Source organism: Phocoena phocoena, chromosome 18 (assembly GCF_963924675.1).
Source record: "Phocoena phocoena chromosome 18, mPhoPho1.1, whole genome shotgun sequence".
Taxonomy (NCBI): Eukaryota; Metazoa; Chordata; class Mammalia; order Artiodactyla; family Phocoenidae; genus Phocoena; species Phocoena phocoena.
The window spans coordinates 9,150,734-9,171,233 of NC_089236.1; the positions used below are offsets into that span (position 1 = coordinate 9,150,734).

Sequence of the window (20,500 nt, forward strand, 5' to 3'; positions counted from 1 at the left end):
GCCATAAAAATGGAATATTAGCCATAAAAAAGAATGAAATTATTATTGTATCATTCTTTTTATGGCTGAGTAGTATTCCATTGTATATATGTACCACATCTTTAACCATTCATCTGTCGATGAACATTTAAGTTGTTTCCATATCTTGGCTCTTGTGTATAGTGCTGCTATGAATAAAGGGGTGCCTGTATCTTTTTGAATTATAGTTTTGTCCAGGTATATGCCCAGGACTGGGATTGCTGGATCATATGGCAACTATGTTTTTAGTTTTTTGAGGAACCTCCATACTGTTTTCCATAGTGGCTGCACTTGACTACTTTTTTAAAAGTGGGTATTTGGTATTGTAATAAACTGAAGTTTAAGTTAAATGAAAGAAGATACCCAATATAGGGATTTAATGGTAAGGGCAAGATGTTATGACCTAGGTTTCGAAGCAAAACAAAATTTATATTCTCGATAGAAGAAATAAACATAAAGTTGCAATAATATGAAACATACCACATGTTATGTTCATTGGTGGAGTGTAAGGTGTAATAATGAAAGTCTTTTTATGTCATAGAAGGTTTTTGTATGTCTCGTATATGACTCAAAAGTCATATGAGCTTTTCCCTATAGTTTAGAGAAAATTCTGATAATCTGTGTACCAGATATTGTGCTAGGTTTAGAGGCACAAAGAAAAATAAAGGCGTCATTCTCATCTTCAAAGAACAAACAGCACTGGGTAAGACAGATAAACCAGTTGTTTTCATACTGTATACTAAAGGCTGTGGTGGAGATAAGCACAGAGTGCTAAGGGAGCACAGAAGTGGATGCAGGATACAGATTCCTCAGTGATTTCTGAAAGATACAGGAGCTGTCGTTAAAGATGAGGTCTAGGAGAGTGGGGAGCATGAAGAAAGCCGGCACAGTGGCAATGAACAGATTGGTTCATTTATAGAACTGAAAGTAATGTGATGTTTCTGAAATTAGTAACTCTTGCCTTCAGAGTTGTCCATTATCTGAATAGTTTTTTAAATGATAGGACTAAAATATATAAATTGGACAGTTTTATCTTGCTCAGCAAATGAAAAAGCTAAATATTAGATAGTGTTCAAACTTTTTTTTTTTACACATCTCATTTATTTAAGTTAGGATGGATTAATATTTACTAGTGTTATCTGTTTTAAGATTACATTCAATATGTTCTAACACCAGGTAGCTGGTAGTTAGTAGGGTCCAGGTGGTCACTCCAGCCTTGATATTAACTTATCACATCTCAGTCTTGTGAACAGAAGCAGTGATTGTGGGTAAACTTGCTACGTTTACCCTTCTGGTTACTTGATATAGCGAATTTCATATCTAAAGTTGTTACTCTTTGGTACCATGTGGATAATATGTTAAATAATTGTGTCTTTCAGGATGAATGCTATCAAGTAAGACAAGTGTTTGCTCAGAAACTGCACAAAGGTCTTTCCCGATTACGGCTTCCACTTGAGTATATGGCAATTTGTGCACTTTGTGCAAAAGATCCTGTGAAAGAAAGAAGAGCTCATGCCAGGCAGTGTCTGGTAAAAAATATCAATGTGAGACGCGAGTATCTGAAACAGCATGCAGCTGTTAGTGGTAAGCGTATATGAAAATGGAAAGTGTACTTTCCCATCCTGCCAGTTTCACTTTTATAGAACACAAAATGATGTTACTGTTATTTATTATATTCTAACTTGCCCTCATTAAATAAGAAGTTGTTACTGTTTTCCAATAGCAGCTTTTCCTTTTAATAGGTCATTTTAAAATATAAATGCATGGGTATTTAAATATCAACCCATAGCTCTTTATGCAACTGACTAAAAGGCCAAGGGAAAAAAATCAGTGACTTTGGAGGTAAATAAAACAGTAAGCGGTACATTTATGTAGATTGTCTAAGTACTATCTTTTAGTTTAAAAAAGTACTGGTCTTTGATCTTTATTGGTTGTCCTCACCTGTAGCTGACATTAATAGCAAGTTCCCGTGTGCCTTTTTAAAATCTGCTCACTTTACCCCATCCACACTATTAGTTTTTGTGCCCCTCTGACTTCTGTGACTTGATCAACAGCATTAAAATCCATCCAGTTATGCAAGTCAGAAATCAGAGGCATTCTTCACGCCTTCTTTTTTCCTCTCATTGGTCACTAAATCCTCTTAATTCTTCTTCTGGATATCTTGAATATTTCTCCTCAACTCTCCTACACTGCTGTATTTCACTTGGATTATTTTATATACTCCTAACTAACTCCCTGTTGTAAATGTTCCCCTGCCTCTGACCCACCTCCAGCTGTGCTACACCACTGTCAAAATTATCTTTCTAAAACAGATGAGATCACATCACGTCCTTGCTTGAAACCTTTGTCGATTGCTTATTGCTCATAGGGTCAAGTTGAAGCTCATCAGCATGGCCCTTTTTAGTTTACCCTCAGCCTGAATTTTAAGCTTTCTCTCTAGCTACTCCTGACTATGAATTCTGTGCTCATTGTACTCTGGATTATTTGAAATCTGTATAGCCATCTTTTTTCTCTGTTGTCAACTCTGTCTGGAAATTGTGTCCCCCTTCTGTCCAAACAAATAAACAAACAAAACGAAGGAGAGTGGTTTGCCCCTTTTGAATCCTTTAAAATACGGTTTTGGTGTTACCTCATCACTAGGACCCTCTTTCTTTCTGTTCCTACCTCACCTTAGAAAAAATGAGGGCTCTGGAGTCAAATCCCACCACTGCCATTTACTGGTTGTGTTTGGGCGGGTCACTTGTGCAATCTGAGCTTTAGTTTCCTTTTTGTAAGACTGGTATAGTTTTACTCATAGCTTACGGTGGTTATGATTATGATTAAAAGGTTATGTGTATAAAGCACCTGGCATAATGCATGGTCCAAAGAAGTACTCAGTAGTTGTTAGCTATTCTTATTTTAGGGCACTGTCCACATTGAAGTATAGCTTCTGTCCTGTCCATGCTTTAGTATGAGGTTTTTATCTAGTCTTATGCATCTTTATATTTAAAATAGTAAGCCCCAATAAAAAGAAGGTCTGGAAAAGAGTAAGCACTCAATAAATGTTTGACAGACTTTTTCACTGACTTTTGAACCTTGTTACTTTTTTCTTCTATACCTACCTTGAAATGAATGATATTACACACAAACTTATTCTCTTTGAGTTCAGCAGTAGAAATAAAGAAAACTTGGTGCCTTATTGACACATACATTATTATACTCTAGATTGAACATCTGATTTAAAATTTTGAGAGTAGGAAATATAAAAAGAATTGTTCAGAATATGAATCCTGGTCTTTTGAGTAACCTTTATTAAAACTAGTTAGGACTTCCATTCTACCTCTAATGGAATATGCTGATCTCAGTCAAAATATTCAAATATTTGAATTTAAACTAAAAAGATGTTTGTTATTTAAAATGCCCTAGAAACAATGTCTATTCCTTTATGTCTGTTCTTATGTTACAAATAATAGCAAATAGTATCAACCGTTACTTCCTGTTTTTGTGTCATACTAACTGAAAAATTTACTAGTTTTTTTCATTTTGCTCTGCAGCTTACAAGGGAGTGTTGAACATAGAGTTACTAATAATAAAAAAAATAGATCTTATGTTCCTTAGTCTTGAATATAGTTTGGGTCACTTTTTCCCATATCTATTGAAAATTGAAATATTTGTCTTTGTAGCCTCAGCACATGGTGCATTTAGTAGGCAAATCAATATTAGCCATGATGGATGAATGAATAAACTTTAATTTATGATGTACCTCAGCACTGGACATTTCAATATATTTTTCTTCCAGTCATATTGTGGTAAACTATTGGGATGCAGGAAACAGTATCAGAGAGAGAGAGAAAGAGAATGAGTAAGATTTGGTTTTCTAACCTGGCTGTTTTTGTTTTGTTTTGTTTTGTTTTTTCTTTTTCTTTTTCTTTTTCAGAAAAATTATTGTCTCTTCTACCCGAGTATGTTGTTCCATATACAATTCACCTTTTGGCACATGACCCAGATTATGTCAAAGTACAGGATATTGAACAACTTAAAGATGTTAAAGAGTAAGACTTTTTCCATCCCATTTTCATATTTTCTGAAAGTTTTTTCCCTTTCTTGCTGATAATGGAATCTCAGTTATAATTAGTATATTAAATTTATTTCATTTCTTAGGAGTTTCAGGTTCTTTACCTTATTTGTTCTCTTATTTTTCTTTTTTCATACCATCTCTTCATGTTTCATTTCTTATATAATTTCCCAAAACAACTTAGCATAATTACTGTATTACTGACATATTTCTCTACCAGTCTGGCATTTCTTTTTTATTGAAGCAACCATTAAGAGTTTCCATTCCAGTTCTTATCTTTTCCTACTTTCTTCTGAAACACTGTATAGATTTTCATGTGGGGAGAATTAATATTCTCTTTTATTCACATAGTGAGCACATTTTCTTTGCAGTTAACTATCTTCCTCTGTAAGGAATAGAGAATAGTCTAATTTAATAATGGGCCAAGTTGATAACCAGGCAACTGATCCCACTTACTACTTCATTGGTGATTCTCTAATTAAAGTTTATGACAGTTAACAGTTCTTTCAAAGATTCTTGTTGAGAGGCCAGAAGACTATATATGCCTGGGTGTGGGATAGGGGAATATAACGGTATTTAGAGAAGTCTTTGTAAGACTACCAGAGTTCTTTAAAATATGGATGAGACCCTGTTTCTGTTACAATAAAGAATGACCTTTGTGGCTTGAATAAATTAATTTCTTATGCCTTTAGCTTCTTATTAAAGGAAAATAACTCTTGGTTTCTTGACTCATAGAAATATTTTATAGTTAAGTATTTGAGGTGCTTCAAGAGAATAAAATTAAATTATTGATAACTTTCTCATGACAAGAGAAAACGATTTTACCCTCTTTTTGCCACAGTTTCTATTTTTAAAAAATAAGCAGTTAGTTTTCCCAAAATGAATTCTGTGTTAGAGTGATTATATAACTAATGACAACTTTTAGCCACTCCTCCTTATCGGAACACATTAGTTTTTGAAATAGATAAAATATTCTTTGGAATTTACTAAACATTTTGGGCAGTATTTGTAAATTGCCCTAGTATAGCCATGAGTGATCACCATCGCAGCAGAGAGCCACACCAGAAGAACTTATCCTGTGCCTGAGGTCTCTAAGGTTACTTTTTTCCCTTCTAGAATGATACCTTGTTTCACATTTCTCTCTTCTCCCATTTTCTCCTCTGTGCTATCCCTCTGTCCCATTCTGTCTACATAACACAGAGACAAAGCACTTTCAGTTTTTTCTTGAGTAGAATTTAATGTAGTTAACTTTAAAACTGAGGTACTGACACTTTCTTTTATTTTTTTCTTCCTTTAAGCAAAAACAGTATGTAGAGTTGTCAGCCATGACTTTTTCCTCAGATTTATTGATGAAGATTCTTACTATTGAGTAAGGTGGTTAGATTTTCTTGAAGACTTCCATTCAGGACTACAGTCAGTCTTGAATATTTGAGACTTCACTTTATCTATGGCCCAGTTATTCCTTTAGGCAGTCTTCCCTTCCTGTCATAGCCAGGGATTAAGATCACTTCATTCTTTCCACCATTTCTGTTTCTTTTTAACCTGCCTCCCTAAGAAAGTTAGTGAGACTTTGAGAAGGGGTATTACGACCTCGCACGTACATTGCCGATATGTTGTGATATGTATGTGACATATTTTTTTTCTCTATTGATTTACAGTTGTTTCTTTTTAATTTTTCCTGCTCCTGGAGTTCATTATATTTATATTTAGAATTATATCTGTATTTAACAGTGATTTTTTTCTTTTTTTCTTGGTATTTTTTAGGTGTCTTTGGTTTGTTCTGGAAATATTAATGGCTAAAAATGAAAATAACAGTCATGCATTTATCAGAAAGATGGTAGAAAATATTAAACAAACAAAAGATGCTCAAGGACCAGATGATGCAAAAATGAATGAAGTATGTAATTCTTTGTAAATAGTTATGATTCCATGTTGATTTCAAGCATTTGAGTATAGGGTATGAAACTTCTGTAGACATCAGTCTTTTCTGTTAGTATAATAAATAGTTAGTAGTATTCATATTAGTAGTAATTAGACTTACTAACATAGAATTAATATAGAATTAGTAGTAATGCTGTTACTAGTAAACTAATGAAAATAATAGAGTAAGTCTTTTAACTTACGCTATTGTCCTGAAAACTGCATACTAAATGCATGTTCTAGAATTACTCCTAATTCTCAGAGTCTAGGATACTGATTTAAGTACCTAATTTTCTTTTAATACCATTGCAGAAACTGTATACTGTGTGTGATGTTGCCATGAATATCATTATGTCAAAAAGCACCACATATAGTTTGGAATCTCCTAAAGACCCAGTACTACCAGCTCGTTTTTTCACCCAACCTGACAAGGTAGCTATTTTAGGATTTGTTTGTATAAGTTGAAATAAAATGTATTCTCAGCACTAGGTTGTGGGAAGATCACGAAGAATCAGTATCAAGAAGTGACACACTACTAATGTCATGAAAAGGTTGCCGTGAGTCTTAACAATGTGGTTCAAGACCAGAATATGGGGCGAACTGGAGGACACAAATAGGTTCCGAGATGAGTTAGGATGATCTAGAGTTTGTATTCCAAGTTTTATGCTAGTCTAAGAGCACAGGTAAAAATGATCAAAGCTTGTAAATCTATGAGATAATGGCCATTGATCCAAAATGGGAAGGAGAATGCTGATAGAGATAGTCTGATAAGCCCTTGAGATTTCTAACTGGTATGAAGAAACAAGCAGAGAACTGACACTAAACAGGCCCAAGACCCTGGGAACACTACAGGGATGTTCCCAAACCACTCTCAGAAAACTCAAGTATTGTATGATACTAAAAAAGGTGTTGGTGTGTTTTAGAATCTCTCTTGGAGTTTTATAGTGCATCTAAGCCTGTTAAAGTAACTGAGAGGAAACAGCCACTACCTTTTTCTTTTTTTTTTTTAAAGCAAAATACCGGTTAACTTCTTACCCAGTGTACAGAGATCAGAACAGTCCTGTAAGTTCACCCAATAAAAGGGACTGTCTGCTTTTAAGCATTCACCTTTTTGTGATCAAGATAATAGGAGTATATGAAGTCTCTTCCCTGGAGAGTATTATTACATAAGCATGTGTTTGCTGATGATGAGCTCTTAGAACTCTAGCATATTAGAGCTCAAATATGTTGTGTTAGTACTAGAATTAGTACGAGGTTAGTTTAAGCTTATTACAGCATTTAAAATCAGTGACTAAAATTTTGTGTTTCAACTGACTGTTTAGTTTAAACAAATATGTATTTTATAATGTACTTTAAAGCAAAAGCTGCTCTATGCTTTGTTGGCTTTTGAATCACCTCCTAGATACAGTGCTTCAGTAGTCATTGACTATTATTTTTTTCCCTTGTTTGTAGAACTTCAGTAACACCAAAAATTATCTGCCTCCGGAAATGAAATCGTTTTTCACTCCTGGAAAAGTATGTTTTGAAAATTGTTTTAATTTTTATGTGGTAGTTTATTTTAGTGTGACTGTTGGCATAATTATGTTATTTAGTATTTCTTTAAAAATGATATATCAAAAGTATTATCTTCCATTTACTAGTAAGAAATAGTTATATTTACTATATAGATGCAAGCTGAGATATAGAACTTGTTTTTTAGCTTATGATAAAACCCTGGAGACGTTCTTTCAAATATCTTATCTTGTAATATTAAGATAAAAATATTAAAGTAAAAAGACATCTTCTTATGTCCTTCCCTAGCAAGAGTCTAATTATCAGTTTTCATTTTTGACTATACATTTTATGTGCTCTCATTTCCTATGTAAGCCTTTTACTGCAGGTAACTAAGAAACTTAACTATTACTCTGTTTATATAGTTTTTGTTCAGTGATATTCAATTTATAATTCTTATTCTTATTTTGCTTAAGGATAAGCAAGTTTTTCATGATTTGTATATGTAAATACTTGGACAGGTACTATTTATGATTCTTTACATCTAAATTCTTTTGGTTTTAATCAAATAGAAAGATATGCATTTTTCATTTCAGCCTAAAACAACCAATGTTCTAGGAGCTGTTAATAAGCCGCTTTCATCAGCAGGCAAACAATCTCAGACAAAATCATCACGAATGGAAACTGTAAGCAATGCAAGCAGCAGCTCAAATCCAAGCTCTCCTGGAAGAATAAAAGGAAGGTAAGTACATAAGAAATACCATACTTAACATTTAAGGACTCCATCAAGGCTATGAGACCTAAAATAACATCATTTACATTTAATGTCAGTGAATGAAAATTAGTGCATATCTGAACATTCCTATTTTAACACTGGTAGCCATTTACAAGTTAAATGTATTTGCTTACTCATTTAGGTAGGTACTCCATCTTAGCCTTTCATATTTTAGCTTGTTGTTGTTGGTAGACATAAGCTAGTTTCCAAACTAAATGTCTAGTTCATCCATACAATGGAATTAAAAAATGATGAGGTATGAGCTCATATGAAGAGTTTCCACAATGTATTATTGAGTGAAAAAGGGAAAGAATATAACAGTGTAAAGTATTTTTGAGTTTTTAAGAAGGTTTTGTATTTTCATTTGCTTGTATATGCATAGAAAATTTGGGGAAGAGTACACAACGTCTTAATAGTGTTTACAATAATCTAGTGTAGGAGGGAGATGATTTTATATTCTGGTATGGTTTGAATTTCTTTTACCATGTACGTATATAAACTTTTTTGTATAAAAAAATATTTTAAAAACGTACTTTTGAATTACGCTTTGCAGGAGATTTTTTTTTTCTTCTTAAAGAAAAAAGGAAAATCACACTTTAACTGGTTTTAGCATGGGGCTTAGCATACCACTTGTCAGCAGCAGAGCCTCGTACAAGGCTAAACGGCCACCATTTATTCATTTTGCTAAGTTATTATGAAAGATTATGTTGTCTTTTGCACAATTCATAACCAATCAGTAAAGAAGGGAGGAGACATTCTAAAATGTCTTATCAGTTTTCTTGTAATGAATAAATTATTAAATGATATATAGTATAATCGAATTAAAACAAAAATTACATCTAAAGTTCTTGTTTTTTCTAGATTCCTGTTTTAATGCATATTAGTGGCTGATACCTAAGTGACCATTCTTTACCTATGTCATTTAGACATTTTTCTACTGGATGGCCTCATATTTAATATGACCAAAAACATTTCCAGCAACTCATTTCCTAAATTACTGGCTCTTCTCCTTGAATTCCTGGTTATAATCAAAGATGATCTAATTCACCCATCTAGGCTAAGAGCCTCAAAATTGTCTTTGATTTTTCCCCTGTGCTAATGTTTTGCCAGTTATTTTTCTCTACGATGTTTATTTAATACTTCTCTTTTCTGCTATCATCATATTCATTCCCTTTCTTTAATTACTGTAGTATTTGGCTATTTCCCTTTCTTATTCCTCTGTCTTTGTATTGTATATCATATCACTGCTAGATAATCTTTTTTAAATGCTATGTTTTCAGGTTATTCCATTGCTTGGAAATCTTAATTGGCTTCCCTTGTTTGTTTTCAAGACCAATATATAGTTTTACCCAGTCCTCATCTCCCATTGTTTTTCACAACAAATGACTCGTAGTTTCCCTACTTTACTTTTGGTTAAACTTTCTTTCAGCCTTTGTTGCTTTTTTTCTCCAAATCCCATCGGTTCACTAAGATTCTTTCTAAGGGAATGAGCTAGGTGTGTTTGAGAGATCAATTTGGTTGGAGAGTAGGAATGAGAGAATAATGGTCAGGGATGAAGGTGTGAGGTACCCAGATTATGTTTGGACTTTGTGGGTAATGTAAGGAATTTGGGTTTGATTTTAAGTAAAACTGGAAGATGTTCTGGAGTCTAGTGGTCTAATTTGTGCTTTTAAAAGATTGCCCAGATTATTGGTGGAGTATAGAGGCACTAGAATTGAGGTAGGAAATGCCACTTTGGAGTCAGCTAATAGTAATCTAGGGAAGGGATGAAAAGGGAAGATGATGGAAAATAGCCAAATGGTGTTAAAAATACTAAAACGGATACTTTTTGAAAAGAATGAAACTTTTCCTCATAAAGTTATAAAGCTACACTAGGGAAAAGGAAAAACTTTTAAGGTTATTTGATTGTAATAACAATTACAAATGTCTATATTAAAAGGCTTGATAGCTCTGAAATGGATCACAGTGAAAATGAAGATTACACAATGTCTTCACCTTTGCCGGGGAAAAAAAGTGACAAGAGAGACGACTCTGATCTTGTAAGGGTGAGATATTTGGTTTGATTTTATAATAAGTACAATAATTATTATTTTTACTATGTAAATAATCATTTTTACACTGAAACCAGTTAATTTTACTCTCAAGTTTGACATCTGATTTTACTCACAAATTTGAGTTCATAATTATCCTCTACCATGTAATTTAAGTATATTGAACTTCTTGTGTTTCTTGTCATTCTAGTAAGCAATCTTTATTCTTTAGAGCTTTGGAATCAAACATGCCAGTTCCATACTCAGAACTGCTTGGCTTTTGTGCTTTTTTTTAAACACAGTAAATTTAGGCTTAGCCTTAAAGAAGGAGGCTAGAATGAGGGTCCTTAAAGTTTCCTTCATTTTAGTTGATTTCTTGAGCCTTTAATTACTAAATAAGTTTCTAGTAAATGTAGGAAATGCTACTGTTTTCATGAAGTCCTTGTTTAGTTTTAAAATCTTAATAGCAATGATGTTGATGTGTGTGTGATAGGCATAATTTATAAATGTCATTTGAAGACAAATTTGGTACTTTTAGTAAAGATACAGAATACAGTTGTGTATTGCAACACAACCTGATGGCATTAATAATTGAGCATATTTTGACTTTTGAGGTTAGCTCTGAACATTTCTTGAATAACCCATTAGGTTCCCTGAATGAGTTCCTTTATCAGTGAAGTGTGGATACTTAGCTGGTAAGGTTTATCAGAATAAATGAATTAGCCCAAATGAATAGTTGTTGCTGCTGTTTTGTTATAAAGATTAATATTTTTGATTAATGATTATCATAATAATGAAAGTTAATGTGTTTTAATCTACTCAATCAATAGAGGCAAAAGGTTATTAATAAAAACATTTTCTTTCTCTGACATAGAACTTGCATTCCTGTCTTCCACTGGCCCAAGCTTACATATCCCAAGAAGCTTAAATTATTTTCAGTTTTTTTCAGATTTCTCCAGTAATTAATTTTAGCAGATTGTTTCTCTTTCCACTTAAAAAAATTAAAATTCTAAAATTCTTACTAAATCCTAACTATACTATAAATTCAGATTTTTATTGGCTGTTTAAAATTTTCACCCAAACAGAATTAAAAATTGATTGCTTAGCCAGAAAGGAATCCTGTTATCCTGATTTATGGAAGAATCTTTGAGTTGGAAAAGGTATTTATGTCTTCTAGTCCTGCTTCTCACTTAGTGCAGAAATTTCTTCATTATCATTTATGAGAATTGGTGCTTGAAAATGCCTTAAGTGGAGAGCTTATAATTTCTCTCATTTGTTGGAAACCTCAACTAGGCTACCCATACCCACATATACTGCCTCCTTTCCCTCCCCATTACCCCCTTAATTAGGAAGCATGGTTAATATTTTGCTAGCCTATAAATTCCATATCTAGTTCTACCTTTTGGAGCGATGCAGAACGAAGTCTTTTTGTTTGTTTGTTTTTTGCTGTACGCGGACCTCTCACCGCCGCGGCCTCTCCCGTTGCGGAGCACAGGCTCTGGACCCGCAGGCTCAGCGGCCATGGCTCACGAGCCAAACCGCTTCGCGGCATGCAGGATACTCCTGGACCGGGGCACGAACCCGTGTCCCCCACATCGGCAGGCGGACTCTCAACCACTGCGCCACCAGGGAAGCCCTGAAGTCTATTTTTTATAGAACAGTTTTGAATTTCTGAGTTTTGTGATTTATTTATATAATTAATGAAGGCTTTTGGCGGTCTTTTGTGTAACATTGCATCCATTTTCAGAAGAACCTTATTAATAAGCTCATTTCAACTGAAATATTCTCAAAGAGGTGAGCATTATGAGACAAGTTCAATTTAAAGACCGATAGATTATGGTGAAAGAGTATCGTCTTTTTTTATATACTACGAGCTTCACGTTGAAATTTCACTGCAAAGGAATTATTCTTCATATACATTTGTATTGTAATATTTAGCTTTACAAATAACATATTTTCTCCATTTCCTGCTTCTAACCTCAATTTTATACCCCCTCTGTTCTGAAAACAATACGGTACAAAATGAAAAATTAGAGAATGTAATGCTTTAGGAAGCTTAGATTATTTTATGATATTCTCAAGAAAACAGACACTGAATTTCGGGTTTGCCAACAACCTTTTCCAGAGCATAAATGAATTCAGCCACTTTTTCAGATCTTTGGATGTCAGAATGAATTGTAGCGTTGAAAATTGGAGGGTTTAGTTTTAATTTAATGTTTCTCTTCCCATCTCTAAGTAATGACAGTTAATTTTTAATTTATGTATAAAACTCTAGATAAATACTAACAAATTAAAACCAATTATTTATAGGGCTTTATTTTCCCCTAGATTTCAAGGATAATTTAAATGCTAAAAAGAATAAAAAGCAAATCAACATCCCAAATAAAAATACTAACAAGATAATCTCAGATCATGCCAAGCAGACACAAATAAAATTTAGAATTCATTCTTGACAAATATGAACTCTTTGTAAATTAATACTAGAAAGATACTTAATTAACATGCTAAAAGTTTTATCTGTTTAAATCAGTAGTCAGTGATTTAGTCAAAATTATTATTCTTAAAGGCAAAATACTTGAAACATTCTTACTAAAAATCAGGAACAAAACAACCTGTTGTTTAAAATTGTTCTAGAATATTTGACCAGTTCTGAAAGACATTAAATAGGAGCCAGAAGTATGACAATGAAAAAGAAGAGACAAATTTATTTTTATACTCTTAAAAAAAATAAGGGAAGCAGTCGAAAAACTAAGAGTGTAGGCGTATGTATGTATATATGTAAGTATAATTTTACTCTGGTAATTTTACTTTATATCAGATGTACACTTGGGGGAAAGGGGATTTACTTTACAACACTAGCCATTACAACAACGAAATTAGATAGATGGATCTAAACATAACCTTAAAAAGAGGTAGGGGGAACCTATGTGGAGAAAATACCAAAACTGAGAAACAGAAGAGAGAAGACATGCCATATTCCTTCATGGAAAAAATGAGTTAAAAAGATGACAGTTCTTTGTAAATGAAGATATCATTGTAAAATTCCAGTGTGATTTTAAGTCCATGTGGAAGAATAAAATGGATGCAAAAAAGAGGAGTAATAAGATCAGCCCAACCAAACACAAACATACTTAGTTATAATTAGTAAAATATTGCACTGTTGTTACATTAGCCCAGAAACATTATTATTATTATTTTTTGTGGTACGCGGGCCTCTCACTGTTATGGCCTCTCCGATTGCGGAGCACAGGCTCTGGACGCGCAGGCTCAGCGGCCATGGCTCACGGGCCTAGCCGCTCCGTGGCATGTGGGATCTTCCCAGACCAGGGCACGAATCCGTGTCCCCTGCACCGGCAGGCGGACTCTCAACCACTGTGCCACCAGGGAAGCCCACATTATTTTTTGAAAAATAATGCAAAATAAAGGAAGCATTACAAATAAAGTGATTTTGAAATTGATTAGATGTCTGTTTGGCAGTGGAAGTAGGAAAAACAGTTTAGAACCTCAACTCAGCATCCTATTCTAAAACAAGATACAATAATGTCTTAGTCTGCTCAGTCTGCCATAACAAAATATCATAGACTGGGAGGCTTAAACAACACAAATTAATTTTCTCACATTTCTGGATGTTGGGAAGTCCAGGATCAAGTGTGGGCCAATCCAGTTCCTGGTGGGAGCTCTATTCCTGGTTTGCAGATGGCCACCTTCTTACTGTGTTCTTAACACGGTGGAGAGAGAGACAGCAAGATCTCTCTGGTGTCTCTTTTCATAAGGATACTAATCCCATCATGAAGGCCCCACCCTCGTGACCTTATCTCAACTGAATTACCTCCCAAAGGCCACATCTCCAAGTAGTATCGTATCATAGCACTTCAGCATATGAATTTTGTGGGGACACAATTCAGTTCATAACAAATAGGAAATAAAATTTAAATAAACACAAAAGTGTAGAATATTTAGATTAAAACTCAGACTTCAATAAACAGGTGGACAAAGGGCATAATACCAAGGATATAATTAGGCAGTTCACAGGCAGGAAACACAAGTGACTAATTAAACATATTAAAAAATTATAAGTAATTAGATAATTTTTGCACTGTTTTTTTAAGAATGTAAACTGGAACAAACGTTTTGGAAATTAACTTAGTACTATAAATATTATGTGTCTTATGTACATGTGTATACCTGTGGAGAGCATTATAAATTCATATGCACTATTCTTGGTTTCTTTGAAGAATTTCCTCAGTCTCCGTCTGCTGGTCAGTGCTTAAATTCAGTGAATGTAGACTGGTATTTTATTTTAAATTTGAAAGTCACTGATTTTTAAGTTATTTTTTTTGTTAGTTGTATCTGGGAAGAAGTGATATCTTTGATTCAGAAGTGTTTTCAGAATTTTTAATAAATGATGAATATGTTTAAATTTTTGTATCTTGCAACCTCCATTTATAAAATAAAAATAGTTCTTTTATGATGTGTATGCATGATATATATATATAACATAGTTGATATTTAATGTCTTATACATTGTGTGGTAAAATTAGGATTACTTAAATTGACTATCAAAACAGATCCATTATACTTTAGTATAGTTGTCCATTATTTAAGCATTCAATTTAGAATGTTCTTTTTTATGAAATAGCTCTTCACCAAAAATTTATAATGTAATCAAATACTGATCTTGAGGGGTTTCATTTGAGGCTCTCTAGCTTGAGGAAGAATAAAAACGTACCCTCTTACCCCCAGATAGTGTTTTAAATTAGAAAATTATTAATAAAGGCAAGTAAACAGTTATCGTTCTGATGTACTTCAGAACTCTATACCTTATTTAGATACATTTTTATGACTGAAGTGGATAACAAATTTTTTTTTGATTCTTAAAAATACATATACTAACAATGCATACTAAGTTTTATATTTGAAATTGTGGCTTTTATTCCTAGTCTGAATTGGACAAACCTAGAAGCCGGAAAAAAACACCTGTAACAGATTCAGAGGAGAAATTAGGGATGGATGACCTGACTAAGTTGGTACAGGAACAGAAACCTAAAAGCAGTCAGCGTGGAAGGAAGAGAGGCCATACGGCTTCAGAATCAGATGAACAGCAGTGGCCTGAGGAAAAGAGGCTCAAAGAAGATATATTAGAAAATGAGGATGAACAGAATAGTCCACCAAAAAAAGGTAAAAGAGGCCGACCACCAAAACCTCCTGGTGGAGGTACACCCAAAGAAGAGCCAACAATGAAAACTTCTAAAAAAGGAAGCAAAAAAAAACCTGGACCTTCAACAGCAGAAGAAGAGGAAGAAGAAGAAAGACAAAGTGGAAACACAGAACAGAAGTCAAAAAGTAAACAGCACCGAACTTCAAGGAGAGCACAACAAAGGTAAGTATGTTTGACTCTAAACTGCATACATTTGGTTACTATATTATAAATCATAATTTGATGCTATCCACATTTGGGTCTTCCCCAAAGCAGAGCAGAATCTCCTGAAACTAGTGCAGTTGAATCCATACAATCCACACCACAGAAAGGACGAGGAAGACCATCAAAAACGCCATCACCATCACAACCCCCCAAAAATGTGTAAGTTGTAAATAATATTAAATTTCAAACCAGTTTCAAATTATTTTGCAGAGGTTCATAAATTTCTAAATATACATAGGGCTGTATTTAAATCCCATATATTTAGCCCCATTACACTAGGTAACATAACATTTTTGTAAACTTACCTAGGTGATTGATACCCAGTCAACCTTTGGTGACATTTGTACATTTTTACAGGTTTTAGACAAAACTTTATAAATGAATACCAAATAGTTTATTATTTCCAGTACATACTTTATAGTACCTGAAGAGATGATGAAGTATTTTTAAATAATTACAGTATAGACCACGTTACCTTGTCATTCCATGCTACAGTTTTTCTTCATGTCTTTCCTCAACAGCTTTAAAAAATAGCTTTTACACTTTTGCTTTGATTCTTTGAACCATGTCGGAAAGTAACAGGCATCATTTTTCTTAAATTACATCTGTAGAAATTATCACATGGTGATCTCAAGTTTTTGATGTCTTGATTTTGTTTGTTTTCTAATCACATTAACACATCTGTATCTATAGATAGTTTTGGATGTTCACACAAGTACATGTTTATAGGAGAGTTACAGTAACAAATCTGTGTCCAAACTTACTAAAGTGACAGGGGCATCAGTGTTGTAATTTGTAAATTGGCCCTTTTTTCTCCTCAAAGTAGAAATAGAATAGCGTGTCTTCTACTAGAAATTTTGCAGTTTTTCTGAAAGTAATCCCATACTTGAATAGCTTGACTTTTCAGAGTTGCCAACAGACCTTGGTTAAATACTCAGTTACCTTCAAAGTTTTTCCTGTTCCTGTGTATTCCATAGGAAGAGGAAAAGTTACCTGAGTGTCTAGCCAGTACTTCCTACCTTTTTCCATATAATTTTTCCCTCAGATAAAAAGTAAAGGTAAGTACATTTTTGTGGCAGCTTCATAAATGTGTTTGTATTCAACCATGGAAAATCATTGTTTTCTCAATAAAAAAATATTCTTAAGGCATCTTAAATTCCCGTGGTTAATTTTATAACAAGAATATAACGGGGTGAATATCTTTCATGCTTGTAACTTTAATTTGTTTCTGTTTGGGCCTCATAAAATAAAGGGCTTAGATGCTTATCATGTTACCTCCTAAAATTACACAAGTTCCTCACATGAGTGTTCTAAATCAAACAAACATTTCTGTTAAAAAATCAATACAGAAAGAGATTCTGTATTCTGTCTTAGCAATCTAACTTCCTTTCATTGGGAAGCCCCTTTTTAGAGGTAATGTAATAACGTATGTTATGATTTATCTGTTTCCTTGTTCTGACCTCAGTGGAATTGAGAAAGATTCTATTATTTTCCTTGTATTTTCTTCTGTTAATTCTGAAAAACTGAATCAAGTACGTTTGAGTAATTGGTTTGAGTGTGGATTAAACAATATCTATTTTCGATTGCTTATAGAAATGATAGGCTAAGTTCTTAGTTAAAAAACAAATATTTATCAAGAGAGATACATTTAATTAAATGGTGACATCTATTACATATTTTTGAGTGTCTCCTGTTTCAGAGAGTACTAGGTGCTAGGGAATATAGTGGCACAAAACAGGCACGATTCTTATCCTTATAGGACTTACCATCTAAATGGGCATGTAGTCATTAAATAATCACACATAAATATGGAATACTAAATTGTGATATGTATCCTGAAGGATAAAGTTAGGGTGCTGTAAGAGAATGTAAGGACAGGGCTGGGGAATTGGGGAAATTTTTTTCTCTTTGGAAAGTGACCAGTTGGTTCCTTGAGAGTAGTAGGAGTTAGACTGATAGAGAGTAGGGAGAGGAACATTTCAGGTGGAGGGAACACTGTTTGGGAAGGTTCTGAAGTGGGAAAAATCCTGGCAAATTCAGAGAGCTGAAGGAAGACAAGGATATTGCTGTGTTGTAGTTGTGGGGAACTGGGGAGTGGAAGGAGATGAGAATGGACAGGTAGGCAAGGCCTGTCTGCAGCGCTTTATATACTGTATTAAGGAGGTTTATGCGGTTACTCTCAGTACGTAGGGGGCTCTCTAGGGGGCGTGGCATCAGCTGTTTTTACATTTTTGAAAGATTACTTGTAGAGAGAAGAGGCAAGAGATGAGAATGGTTTAGAAATATGTAGTAACAATGAAGATGGAGAGAAGTGAATGGATTTGAGATTTCTTTATAAGTAGAATCTTAGGGCTAGATAAAGAGTTGTAGACTATGATGAAAGACTCTTAAAATTTCTGCTTTGAGCAACTCAGCCTTTTACTGAGTTGGGAAAGATAAAAGGAAGAGTAGACTTTGGGTTATGTTTTAAAATCCTTTATGGTATTGGTCTCAGTTACACTGACTTGTTATTTGGTAGATCTTTTTATATGTAAGATTCTAGGATTAAGTGCTTGTTTAGGGTTCAGAATGTAAGAAAAATATTTCTTGGCTTACAAGGTAATTGAGAAGAAAAATGATAATAAATGAAAGCCTGTGAAATATTTAAAGCATTTCCTGTTATGAAGTAACCTACCACTTAAGGATCAGAATGTTCATTTTATTTTACATGTGTTTTACTCTAGCCGTGTAGGACGCTCCAAACAAGCCGCTACTAAAGAAAATGATTCAAGTGAAGAAGTAGATGTGTTTCAGGGTAGCTCTCCTGTCGATGATAATCCACAGGAAGAAACAGAAGAAGAAGAAGTTTCTGCAGTAAATGTATGTGTTTATGAAAGTGCCATGTGTAATAGTATAGAATATAGACTTAGAGTTGGTAAATATTTGGTCAGATCCATTTAGCACTTGCTGTTACTTAATAATTCTAAATATTTATATATTTTCTTCATTAGTTTATGGTGTTTCATGTGCCGGCTTAGATAGTGGAGACTGTGTCCTTTGTGAAAACCTGAAACCAAGTGAGAATAATAGACGTAGCCTAGTGAAAGTGTAAATGCCCAGTTTAAAACTGAATGCAGAGAGGAACAAGTGGCAGTCTGATGTCAACACTTTACGCATTTAAGTTCTTCCTGTATCTGTTATATATACTCTTGTTTCGTAAGTATTTGTTTGAGTTTCCCACTAGCTACTAGTAGTTAGTCGTATAGAATAAAATCATGTCTTTAACTAAAATTAGCTTTTGGAATTCATAAAATTGGTAATACGCACTTCTTTTACAGAGGTAGGAATGTGATGCTTCCTGAGATACTTTTTTTTTTTAAAGAAATGAATGGTTTTGTTGGTTACATCTCAGATTTTTTTCTCTTTGGAAGAAATATAATTAACACATTTAAGTAAGAGCTGTCATCTTCCTAACATTAATGCTGAATCTTTGGGTCAGCTCAGCCAGCCATCTTTGTTTGAGAAACCTGTGTTGTTTGATCAGGTCCCACAGTTGATCCCTGCCCCTCTGTTCTATTTAATATAATCAGCACTTCTATCTGCATCAGGGTGCATTTATGTGAACGAATTAAGACCACAGATAAATATGTTGAATTATGGTCTCAAACTAGTTGGGCTTGTTTGTAAAGGGTTTTAGGGGGGTGTAAAAATAAGGCTGAGGAGTTGTACATAGTGACTGATGTCTTCATCAAAGAAAAACTATACTGTAAATTAATTAAATTAAAATCCTGTTCTATTTGTATTCCTCTTGTTAATACTGATCTTTTTTGAACTAAAGTTTTATGCTTTCATTAGTACTTGCCAGTAAGTGGTAATATGTCTGAATTTCAGATTATTTATATGTATTTGATAGTTGTTATGAACCAAACTCAATAGCTGTTTTCTGAGAAAGACAGCTGTAAGCCTAAATTCATAAATATTAAATGCTTTCTTTTACTACAGAAACATAAGTAAAAAGGTGATATTTGCAATTGTTTTTCTTGCTGTTGGCATTGACTTCTGTTCATTTCTCTTTAAAATTATTAAATAGAAAAGTAAGATAGTTCTCTCTTTTGCTATCCTGGGAAAGGCTGTTTATGGGCATTCATGTATTATGTACGTCTAAATGTGTGATGTCAAGGCAGGAAGTTAACATAGGAGAAAGGTTTTGAGGAAAGAAAAGCAAAGAAAATCAAGAACATGTTAAGAGTAATGATTGGTTAAAAAATAATAATTACTGCTGTGTCTAATTAATATGTACCCATTTTAATTAAGCATCTGGTGATATTTCTTTCAAGGTACGGCGGCGAAGTTCTAAAAGAGAAAGGCGATGAACAAATGTCATTAATAACTATCTCTGTGAAAGCTTTGAAAAAAATAATTTTTTGTCAAGCTTCAGGCTGAGTAAAGCCTTTGATGCACAAAGTGGGACTGCTGAAGAGTGGACAGTTGGACCTTACTCTGATGACCTCATGTATTTGTGGTCACATGCTTTAGCCATGTGCACGGTATAACATTGACTATGGAGTCTTGTGAAAAAGTCTAATGTGTGATGGCTATGTAGACATAAAGAAGAAACTTGTAAATATATTTTTTCTTCTTCTTTTTTTTTTAATGTTTCTGACTTCTAAAGTGCTTGTATAGCTTTTATCTGTGGCTTTAAACTGACAGTACCCAGCTGTTTATTGGATCTATTGATTTGAAAAGAGTTTGTTAGGATAGATCTTAAGCAGTAATCTGTCAGTGTTTGTATTTGTATTCTCTGCAGTTTT

At 33.7% G+C, this 20,500-nt stretch overlaps 1 protein-coding gene across 2 annotated transcripts in view; it reads left to right on the plus strand.

Annotated features, from left to right (window-relative positions):
- The window catches only part of PDS5B (PDS5 cohesin associated factor B), a 119,638-nt gene extending 99,576 nt beyond the window's left edge, over window positions 1-20,062 (plus strand). The window contains exons 24-34 of one of the 2 annotated variants that reach the window (XM_065895882.1): window positions 1,398-1,602; window positions 3,935-4,049; window positions 5,837-5,969; window positions 6,305-6,424; window positions 7,445-7,507; window positions 8,080-8,225; window positions 10,198-10,303; window positions 15,229-15,668; window positions 15,762-15,869; window positions 18,434-18,569; window positions 20,027-20,062. In XM_065895882.1, coding sequence (XP_065751954.1) covers window positions 1,398-1,602; window positions 3,935-4,049; window positions 5,837-5,969; window positions 6,305-6,424; window positions 7,445-7,507; window positions 8,080-8,225; window positions 10,198-10,303; window positions 15,229-15,668; window positions 15,762-15,869; window positions 18,434-18,569; window positions 20,027-20,062 — 1,608 coding nt within the window. The remainder of the gene's footprint in view (window positions 1-1,397; window positions 1,603-3,934; window positions 4,050-5,836; window positions 5,970-6,304; window positions 6,425-7,444; window positions 7,508-8,079; window positions 8,226-10,197; window positions 10,304-15,228; window positions 15,669-15,761; window positions 15,870-18,433; window positions 18,570-20,026) is intronic. The other variant, XM_065895883.1, reaches the window with a different exon arrangement.
- The last annotated feature ends 438 nt before the right edge of the window (window positions 20,063-20,500 follow it).